The sequence below is a fragment of the Zootoca vivipara genome, chromosome 11 (assembly GCF_965207765.1).
Source record: "Zootoca vivipara chromosome 11, rZooViv2.hap1.1, whole genome shotgun sequence".
Lineage (NCBI taxonomy): Eukaryota > Metazoa > Chordata > Lepidosauria > Squamata > Lacertidae > Zootoca > Zootoca vivipara.
Window position 1 is genome coordinate 8,381,716 of NC_142594.1, and position 11,285 is coordinate 8,393,000.

General features: G+C 43.3%; 1 protein-coding gene across 2 annotated transcripts in view; it reads right to left on the reverse strand.

The window, feature by feature from the left end:
* The window catches only part of ITGA9 (integrin subunit alpha 9), a 173,404-nt gene extending 164,018 nt beyond the window's left edge, over positions 1-9,386 (reverse strand). The window contains exons 1-4 of one of the 2 annotated variants that reach the window (XM_088654274.1): positions 9,167-9,386; positions 5,712-5,797; positions 4,595-4,663; positions 1,652-1,789 (exon numbers count right to left, since the gene is read on the reverse strand). In XM_088654274.1, the coding sequence (XP_088510400.1) occupies positions 1,652-1,789; positions 4,595-4,663; positions 5,712-5,797; positions 9,167-9,284 (411 nt within the window). In that variant the 5' untranslated portion in view covers positions 9,285-9,386. Of the gene's footprint in view, positions 1-1,651; positions 1,790-4,594; positions 4,664-5,711; positions 5,798-9,166 lie in introns of those variants that run through there. The other variant, XM_088654275.1, reaches the window with a different exon arrangement.
* Between the last annotated feature and the right edge of the window lie 1,899 nt (positions 9,387-11,285).

The following is an 11,285-nucleotide window of genomic DNA, read 5'->3' on the forward strand; positions in this document are numbered from 1 at the left end:
TCACCATACTTCAGCAGAAAGGGAAGGAGAATTAGAAGCCGTTGCTTAATTTGATACTGGTTTCACAACCACTGGAAGTGAAGTGAAATTAATGCTATTTCTTCTACTCTGCAGGTTCTATATATCAACAGTGGCTGCTACTCGGGTGCATTCTATAAACCTCAGCTGTAATGGGTGTCATTTCCTGGTTTGGTCACAACCAACTATAGACCTGGAGTACATGATACCCAATTCAAGGGCCCTGAAGTTAGTGACTTGGGGAGAAAAACTGGATCCTGGAATACAGCAAGCAGAACATACTGCTCAGCCGACCAAGCAAATGCAGAAGACTCCTAACAAGAAGGTTGGCAAATCATTTTTATGCTGTGAACCACCCTGAGATCTATGGATGAAGGGTGGTATACAAATTTAATAAATAATAACTGCCTGTAATCACAGGAGCCTTGCTCTCATCGCATGCCATCTAATGAAGGGGATCCTGATCCATGAAATAATAATCCATGCCATAATAAATGTGTTCCCCCGACAGTGGGAAAGGAACAGACCTACTCTGATAGGATTCTACATTAATCAGAGCTTAGCACAGAATTGTGACATTGCTGTTTCTTGTGTACTCTTAGACTTTGAGTCCTTCTGTATAAAACTAAGGGAGTCCCCATGCTTCTATCCCAATCTAAACTCTAGATGCCCGCCTCCCCAAACAGCTCCGTACACCTCCATTAGAGGCTTGGCCAGTGAACTCAAAGGACAGCGCCTTTCTATTGTGGTGCCAAAATTATAGAACGCCCTCTCAGAGGCAGCCTGTCTAGAGCCATCACTGTTTGCTTTTTTGCAAGCAGTAAACACATAAGCATTTCCCTGTGCTTCTAGGGTGTTTTCCAGACTGTGGGTTTTATGCTATTGCCATAGTGTGCTCCTTGCAATTGTCATTTCACTGGGGTTTTTTTTATGCTGAGCTAGGCTGCATTTACAAGCTCCTTTTAGGTATTTGCCAATGAAAATGCCTGATAAAAGTACTGAAAAATAAACCACAATGTTGGTAATGATTTGTGTGGCAATACCCGAGACCTCCCCGGAAGAAATAAAGACACAAGACACCGAAGGAAAGAGGCCGATCTCCTGCTGCAGACTCACCTATATTGGTAAGCCACGCCCTCCAGGTGCGCCCCAATTGGACGCACCGCAGGCGTGCCGCGGCAGGGAACCGACCAATGGGCTGGGGGGAATGCTAACCATCCCCCCCCCACGTGAAGGCCTCGTGAGCCCACAATATCTCCTCCCCCTGAGTCGGGAAGAGATCTTATACAATGGAAGAAGTGAGCCTAACCTTTGAAGAAGCATTCATTCTTATCCACCTTTAAGGGGTTACAGGACTTTACTGTTTTTTGAAATATCAGGCTAATTTGGCAGCTCTTCAGGAATGGAATTGGATATCAACTGGATTTTGGACATCCCAACAAATTATGTGAAAAACAAGTGAATCCTGACTTTTTTGCTAGAACTGTTTGGCCATTTCTATTCAGGAGCCGAAGTAGCACCCACCTCTGCTCAGTGCCTTAAAGCAGAACTTGAATGATGCGGTGCAGCTGATCTGAGATTAGTGTTAAAGGATTTCCCCAGAACATTCTGCTCCACTCCTTTTTGTACTCACATTTCCTCTGCTGAGGTAGACGGTGACTTGACCCTCATCCCGGATCTCGGAAAACATGGGCGCTCCCACCAGGAGGTCCGAAAGGCCGTCAGAATTCAGATCAACTGCACATAAGGAGGAGCCAAAGTAAGAGCCCATCTGCAACCAAGCCGAGTCACAACAAAGCATTCAGTATCTGCCCACACACAGGAGGAAATTATTTATGCTTTTCGTTGTTTGTAATGGAAATAGCAACTTGCTACTTTATTTCTCACAACACAGCAGCGCTCAGAAGCCTCTGGGCAACTGGGTCACACCAGCTTTCCATTCATTCATTCATTCATTCATTCATTCTTTAATTCTTTTATTATTATTATTATTATTAAAGGAATTAAAATTATACTTTTTCCTGTGTCTTAAAAACAAGTTGCTGCTGCATGCCAAAAATCATTACTTGAAACACACACGGGCTCTTTCAGGGGTCGTGGTGGTTTTGTGAATATGCCAGCAAACATGCAGATTCTCATTTACATCATCCTTTCTGGAAAGGTCAGGCATGTGCCAAGGCATTCACATGATCGGTTTAACAGACAAAAAAAAAAGATTGAAAAGTAAACTCATGTTAACTTCAATGTGATTTTTAAGGAATGTATATCAAGGCTAGGAATATTTAGCTGCTGTGTTGGGTAAGCAGGGTTGAAAACTATGATCCAAACAAGCTCAAGAACCAGCCAGTCAAGGAATGCCTTTGCAGTATGTTTAATGGAAAAGGATCAAGATGGCAGACAAATAGGGAGTGGTGGCCAATTTTTGCAAGACATCTGTCATGAAGTTTGCATGCTGCATCCCTAGAACTGAAGACTCCACACCATGCAGAATGGCTCCAGTACATGGATAATATCCATGCCAATCTCACATATTTTTGGTGGCAGCTGGCACCAGTATGGAGACGCTCCACAAAACAGGGTGAACTGTCACGTTCAGTGGAGTTTCCATGTGGCAGTCCTAATATGATTCTGCCTGAAATGGTTCCATTTCTTCCTGACTTCCTGACCTTTTGTCTTTATTCACCCACTGTGAATCTGGGACTGTGTGTAATTCATCCAGTGCCAAATTGCAAGCACATCCGATGACCTTTATTTTACCACTAGCATTATTACTATCACCTCATCACTTGCTCAATTGGCTGAAAAGTTGTGTTTCCCTCCCTCCCACCCCCCACCCCTACTCCTTAATTTAGTCACTCAACTCGTCTTTGGCCAAGATGAGCCAAATGTTCCAGCCAATGATGATATCAGCCATGCAACAACAGCCACACCTATCACTACAGAGTTGACACTGACTTCTCAAATACAGAAAAGGTTGCAAACACTGCAAGTCACTGCAGAAAGATGAGAGAAAGTGCAAGCCATCAGCTCAGATCTCCAATCTGTTTGCTTTTGCAGGGTTAAGGTCAAACATTTAGCATTTCGCTCCCTTTGTGGGTTCTTTTGTTTACAAGGCTTTCATTAAGCACTGCAGTTTTTTATACTAATAAAAAATCTAGGCAGCAAATACCTGAGCAATATGTCACAGTGGATGTAAGCAATTTCAAGCGGGAAATGGATTCTGTTTGCCCAACTGCAACATTATTGCGCGGAGTTGGTGACCTGGTGTTACTGTGAGAACCGTAACTTTTTGATATTCAAATCTGGCACATGGTTTCCAATTTCCTGTTAAGGAACTAAGAGTCTCTAGCAGTGAAGAATCGAGTAGCAGGATTCAAGCGCTCTCTGTGCCCTTGTAGTAGGTCACTAGATAAGAGAGTTGCTGGCCTGATCTTTGCTGTGCTGCAGCATCACAAATGCCCACAAGTGGTCTTGCAGCTACCAACTCAGCAAGGATCACATGACATGATCATGTGACAGAAAGGGACAGTTGCATTGCACGTGGTCCCATAAACCTACTGGTTTCATTGACCCAAGCAACACAGAAATGAGGCACAGAGTGAACTACTCTTGGATGGACCGATATTCACTTGCCTGCTTAACAACCCTAACATTTTCCCCCTCCCCAAAGAAACAGGAAAAGGTTGTTAACATGAAGGAAAAAAGCACAAGAGTGCACCCTTGTTGTTGACGTCATGGAAATGTTAGACCGTCTCGTGATTTTAGCACCTGAGAAATACATTGCACAAATAAAAAGCCTTCCCCTGTGAATGCACGCACATGCGCGCACACACACACCTCAAATGTTTCAAAGGCTTTGTCAAAACAGGGCTCAGTATCAAAATCTCTGAGGGCTATTTTACATACGAGATTTTCTCACACAGCTATTGCCTCTCATATCAAACCATCACTTCTGACAAATACTCAAATGTCTTATTTCACCACGTGTGAATATATCAAGATACCCACGTAGGCAGTGGGAAAAAGTAAAATGTGAAAGGCCGGCCCTACCGTGTGGCAGAGTGGAGCAGCCACCTCGGGCAACTGATTTTGCATTGCGCGGAAACACCACAAATTATTAGTTGCTTTATTGATGATGGTTTTATTTTTGTTGTTGTTAGGGAATGGAAGAGGCACTTGTGAGATCTTCACCAACCTAAGGTATTATGTACCAAGATTTTCAGGGTGGGCAGGGGGGATATTTGCTGCTCTACCACAAGTAACAACATGCCTTAGACCAGGCATAGGCAAACTTGGCCCTACAAATGTTTTGGGACTAAAATTCCCATCATCCCTGACCACTGGTCCTGTTAGCTAGGGATCATGGGAGTTGTAGTCCCAAAACAACAGGAGGGCCAAGTTTGCCTATGCCTGTCTTAGACCAACTCTGCATTGGACAATAGAGAAAATTACAGCCCCAGGCCATAAGAAATTGTGAGCAGTATAGCTATAATCAGAACTAATCTGCAGGATTAAAAGAAAAAGCAATTTATTCCACATTGAATATAAACAACCAATAATTTAAAGGATTACCCACCTTTTTACCAGAAGCCTGAAAGATCTTTATTAAAGAACCAGACCTCCTATCAGTGCGAAATATATATACCTATGAAGATTTAAACAGAAGAAGAAACAAATTGATTCTATTGCATATGAATCCACTCATTGTTGATTAGCAAAATATGGCTAAGAGTGCATGTTTGTGGGTACTTCATTCATTAATCTGAAAAGTTTTTGCCTCATCTTTCCACAAAATTGAAGGCAGCTTAGCAAAATACAATAAAAAACTAAGAATAAGACCTAAGTTTTATTAAAGATAGATACAATTTTTAAAAGCAAACAGAAAAAGCAAGAGCCATCTGCAGTGAAATTTTCATCTCCTATGAAAATCCACCAAAGACTTTTGTAGGTAAAGCTGTTTTCAAGTGGCCTTTGATTCAAGAAATCAAAGTAGGTGACAGGCAAATGTGTTTGGAGAAGACATTTCACAGTAAGACAAGGAGTATCTGCATGGCCTCAGGTTTAACCCCACAGCCCCTTTGTATACCTGTTGCCTCTTTGCACAAGCAACACGTGAAGAGGGCATTTGGTTAAACAGTCAGCGCTGAAATGGTTCAGCTCACTAGTCCTTTGCAAAAGACCATTACGAACCCAAGGAAGATCAACACTGCAAAAAATGCTTTGCATATTTTTTTGAAGAATGTTACATAAACAGTGGCATTGATCCTAACATAAGGAAGTTCACAAAATGAAGGTTTTCCATTTCCTCCTCCACACTGCCCTTTCCTAGCTACCCAAACACCACCACCCTCCTTAATAACATGGGGTGTATATAGGGGCCTCTGAGAAAGGGGATAACCAGCCAAAATCGGCAGACCCACACCTAATTTTAGGACACTCCCACCATATATTCTTCAGAAGAGCCCCCAATCCCCAAAGAGGCTTTCCATGGGTCTGGTGGGAATGAGAAACATTCCTCCCATGAACCACTTTTAAGGCAACTAATCTTATGGTCCAAGCCAGTGTCAATAAACCCTTTCCAAATTACTGTAGCCCCAAATGCCCTGTTCATCCTTTTTTCCGGGAACTCAGTCAAAACAGTGAATGTGCTGCCACGTTAGTTAAATGAGCCATTGTTTGATCGAGAGCCACACCTTTCCGACGCCTCCATCCTGAGGAGCTCCTCCAACGATGTCTGTCGTCGTCAGCTGAGAGAAGTGACCCGCTGTTACCGCATATCCTAAGCAGGGCATTTTTAGGGTGGATGAATGGGAGGAGAGAAATGACAAATGAATTCAGAAAAGGAAACAGGTCCAAGGAAAAGGTCAGCCATCTGGATGAAAGCAAAGTTCCCTCTCCCACCCCCCTCCTTTCTTCTCATAGAGTGGAAAAAATACTAGGCTTGTTACAAATAACCCCAAAAAAATCAAGAAGAGGTCTGCTTCTTCAGTACAGGAACTTGCTGGCACTACATGCAACGCTGGAAGTGACAATAAACAACTGAATCTCTCTCTTTTTCCACCAAGACCCAATGGCAAAGGTGTTGACAGAAGCTGTGAGGGTGACAAGCACAAAAGCTTAAGCCAGAAAAAGGTCTGGTTTCCGAAATTAAAATTAAGAGTACAGATGCTCAACAGGATGAGAAGCACATGGGGGGGGAGACAGATTGCTTCATAGTGAAGGAACTTTCTTTCATGCCTGTTTATTGACAGTTTCAATTTGGCACCCAAAAATGGGGGTTCCCTCAGTTGAAACTGCTATGCCAAAGGATATGGGGTCAGGGAAGAGATATAAAGCGTATGCTTTAATAAGAGCTTGAAATTGTTTTAATCTTTTAATGCTTTTGTTGTATGTGGGTGGCGCTGTAGGTTAAACCACTGAGCCTAGGGCTTGCCAATCAGAAGGTCGGCGGTTCGAATCCCCACGACGGGGTGAGCTCCTGTTGCTCGGTCCCAGCTCCTGCCAACCTAGCAGTTCGAAAGCACGTCAAAGTGCAAGCAGATAAATAGGGACCGCTACAACGGGAAGCTAAACGGCATTTCCATGTGCTGCTCTGGTTCGCCAGAAGCAGCTTTGTCATGCTGGCCACATGACCTGGAAGCTGTATGCCGGCTCCCTCGGCCAATAACACGAGATGAGTGCCGCAACCCCAGAGTCGGTCACGACTGGACCTAATGGTCAGGGGTCCCGTTACCTTTACCTGTATGACTTTTATCCTTTCAATGTTGTAAACTGCTGTGATAAGTTTTGTGATCTAGCGGTTTATAAATGCTTTTATTGATAAAATTAATAATGATGATGATGATGATAATGCTTGGCTAAGGATTAAAACAAAAATTAAGGGCCTACACTAAGGGGAAAGGGTTTGTTTGGAAGTGGGATCAATAATGTGGCCCAATTTGCCATCCTACAGATGATATATTATGGGGCAGGAGGAGTCTATAAGTAGAGGAGGAGGAGGAGGAGGAGGAGGAGGAGGAGGAGGAGGAGGAGGAGGAGGAGGAGGAGGAGGAGGTTCAGCTCTTATAAGGCTGTCATTTCATAGTCCCTTCTGCCTGCAAAAGACTAGCTTTTCAAATCAATTCAAAGGAGGAAACCTCAAGGTCTTCAGGATATCCAGCCATCTCTTCTCTAAGAATTTCAAAGTAGCTTTTACTAAGTGTTATTTTAAAAAAACCAAACAGACAAATAATGATAGTGGGCTGAAGAAAAGGGGTGATTATCCAGTTTTTAAAAGCATTTAAAACCAAACAAAAGAAGAAAGTGGAAATCTGGAAATGCTTTCATAATGAGAGCAAGTGGTCACTGAGGACTGGACAGAAGACATTACATGCTCAGTATTTCTCTTCTGTCACTCACTGCATTTTAAATCTTAGCATTCAAAGTATTATTGATGTGCAATGTCTTCAGTCCCTGTCTTATCTTGGCAGATATTCTTTGGAGCAGTAGACAGCTGTACCTACTCAAAGTACTGCTATCCTCAGAGTACAGGAGAAGAAAACGAGAACATTTAGAGCTTATAGTTTAGACATACCCAAGAGGTAAAATTAATATACTATACAATATGTGCAACTGGCTGGGAGTTGAATTCAAAAGTTCACAAATCCCAATCTATAGTTTAGCCTAGCAGTTTTCAGACTTTCAGGAAGCCATTTCCACATTCTCATCTACTGAGACGACCCTGCAAATGTTACTGATCCTCCACCCTTCACAGAAGATTATGGGGTGTTTAGTATTTGAGCCCTGCTTATGAGGCTTTGTTGTTGTTTAGTCGTTTAGTCGTGTCCGACTCTTTGTGACCCCATGGACCAGAGCACGCCAGGCACTCCTGTCTTCCACTGCCTCCTGCAGTTTGGTCAAACTCATGTTCGTAGCTTCAAGAACACTGTCCAACCATCTCGTCCTCTGTCGTCCTCTTCTCCTTCTGCCCTCAATCTTTCCCAACATCAGGGTCTTTTCCAGGGAGTCTTCTCTTCTCATGAGGTGGCCAAAGTATTGGAGCCTCAGCTTCAGGATTTGTCCTTCCAGTGAGCACTCAGGGCTGATTTCCTTCAGAATGGATAGGTTTGATCTTCTTGCAGTCCATGGGACTCTCAAGAGTCTCCTCCAGCACCATAATTCAAAAGCATCAATTCATCGGCGATCAGCCTTCTTTATGGTCCAGCTCTCACTTCCATACATCACTACTGGGAAAACCATAGCTTTAACTATACGGACCTTTGTCGGCAAGGTGATGTCTTATGAGGCTTACTGTCTATTTATGAAGCTTACTAGCATCATCCCATGTGAACCAAGAGTGCAACGCAGGACACACCTAACACTGACCTGGGAAAATAATAGTGGTGCATCTGAGGAAATGGACTGTAGTCCACAAAAGCTTGTGAGATAATATGTTTGTTAGTCTTTAGGTTTCGAGATCCTGTTGCTTGGGGGAACAACAGTCTTTCTAGTGAGGGCATTCTACAGCCAGGATATCACCACTGAAAAGGTACTCTCCCTAGTTGTCATCTCCTGAACCTCAAAAGGTAAGGCCACCTGGAGAAAAACCTCAGAAGACAACTCCAAGGAAGTATATATGGAAGGAGAAAAAACCGGGGTAACCTCATCCCCAATAATTAAGGGCTTTAAAGGTCCAAAACATGTCACTGAAAAAGCTCTTTCATAGAATGTCAGGGTCCCTACAATACACTTAGGCCATTAGGCCTAAAATAATCCATTCACTATGTAATTTCTTTTTCTTTCTTTCTTTCTTAATCACTTCCCATGGGGCATTCCCAAAGCAGTTTACAACATAATAAAAAACTTATCTGAAACAGCTGCATATATAAAAATATTTTTTCTAAACAGATAAAGATATAAACAAACACTTTAAGACAACCAGAGCACATTCATAAAATCAATTCAAATTTGATGCAGATACCAACTAGGATTTTTTTAAATGTCCATTTAGAAGGCTTAATTTCATGCAGATTTCCCATACCTACCACAAAAAAACTTTGTGCAAGACAGCATGGTTGTGATGGCTGAGACTCATGGTAGTTGTAGTCCAAACATCTGGAGGAAACCAGGATTTGAGACTAGTAACAATGGGCAACTCCACATCACTTACCTAGGTATGTATACCGCTTGGCTATCACAGATTCATCATTCAGCTTGAAATATATATTGTCAGTGAGATTCAGCACTTTGATGGTCCCGGTCCAGTAATAAGATCCCGGGGCTCCCATGACAACCAGCTCCTACCAACAGAAAAGTTTCAGCAGTCAATAAAATTAATCTTTGAAGCTCCTCAAGCATGATGAAGACCAGAAAAGTAATCATCTTCAGAAATTCTGTGGTGCCAGGGGGCAGAGAAGATTGATAAATTGGGGAAGACTGAAACAGGTTAAAATAATCTAAACTTTTTGGATTACTTTAAAAGCATAAATTGTATCATGCAATTAGAACGTAATAGCTTGGTTTGCACGTCGCATTAAACCATAGTTAAAATGGTTCAATGTGCATGAGCACATAATTGAAACTAAGTCCCATGGACCTTTTCTAACTGTTTATCTATAAGTCCCAGCAGGAAAAATTCAGGCTTCAGTTGAAAGTTAATCTTCAAAATTCTCCATATCAGTGTGTGTGTGTGTGTGTGTGTGTGTGTGTGTGTGTGTGTGTGTGTGTGTGTCCAATATTTTTTGGCTTTTTTACACATCCACCAAGCATGATAAAAATGTCCCTTCCGGTTCTTTACACTTCCAGTAAGTATTTGTTTGCATAAAACATGCAATGAACTTACTGAGGCGTGGCAGCAAAGAACTATCACGTTTTCAAGGCCTGCTTTTAACTATCAATCTATCCCCAGCACTTCTCCTCAGTTCAGTGGCAGACTATGATCTTTGAAATTTCAGTGGCGCACGGTGCAAACCCAAAATTTGGCATCCTCCCCCCCTTCCATTCTGCTCAGCTCACTGTGTTATAGTTGGGAAGCCGTGTAGTGCCTTCTAGTGTCGGGGCTCAGTGTGATGGACCCAGCAGGACCGCCCCAGTCTCTGCTCAGTTCTCTTAGTCACAGCGAATCCTCACAAGAATTCAGCTTGGGCCTCAGAAGCTTTGGGATCTCCTAGGCTGCCAAGTTCTTCTCCACCAGACCAACAAACTAGGCCTGAACCATCTTAACTTGGCTGCTTCCATATACACAAGGTCAGAAGCTATAGCAACCAGTTCTATACATACAGATGTATGCAAACACGACAGGCTCTGTAACTTTGAGTGGCTGCTCCTTTGGGACAACCAACCCATCTCTCAGCAGAAAACAGCATGCATTAGCAAGACAGAATGCTTGTGCATTAGACACTTGTCTGTTTGACCCAGAACCCATTTATCTACATTTCCTGCTCACTCTGAAATGGCTGAAGCTCTGAGGCAGTGCACTAAAAGTTCAAAGCCACCTTTTGAATGCGGAGCAAGCAAAGGGAGTTCAGAGCATGGGAAAAGGAACAGGCTTGATATTGCAGACAAGTCAGGAAACAGCTGCTGCTGACACGGCTCTGGTGATCAAACGCGTTATCAAACAGGTTGCCACCCTTTCCAGATTAACCTGAAAAAAATCCCACCATCTTGTTTTGAATACTGTGGCACATGCTTTGTTTATATGATCCTGAGTGATTAAACCCTTTGGGCCCGATGCAAAGATGCATTGGAAATTAATCTCTTTCACATTCCCTTCCAATCTAGATTTGCCCAAGGCAGAGCTAGACATTACCAAAAGCACATGACCTCTGCCAAAAACAGTGGCCTTGTGTCTCGTTTCCTGTTCTCATAAGCTGCTTTGATCATCTAGCCTAGTACTGTCTGCTCTGGCTTGCAGCAGCTCTGAAGGGTCTCAGGCAGCAGAGGTCAGCAGGGTGGCACAGGCAGGGCAGCATCTGGCTTCCTAGCACCAAGCATTTTCCATGAAGGAAAGGTGCAGTAAGCTCAGTGCAAGTGCAAGTGCAGTGATGGAGCCAGCAGAGCACTCCTGCCTGAGCAGCTGCACCGCACAGAGCTCCCAGAGTCTTGACCATCCTTCTCTAGGTAAGCAGCAGCAACACTCGGCATCAAGCTGCCAGGTGCACAATGCCAGCCTATCTGCACCGCCCTGCCAACCGCTGTTGGTCTCAGGTAGAAAGAAGTCTGACATATCCCTTGGGATGCTGGAACCTTGGGAAACTGGGACGGTTCTTCCCCTAATAGTATGGAGTCAT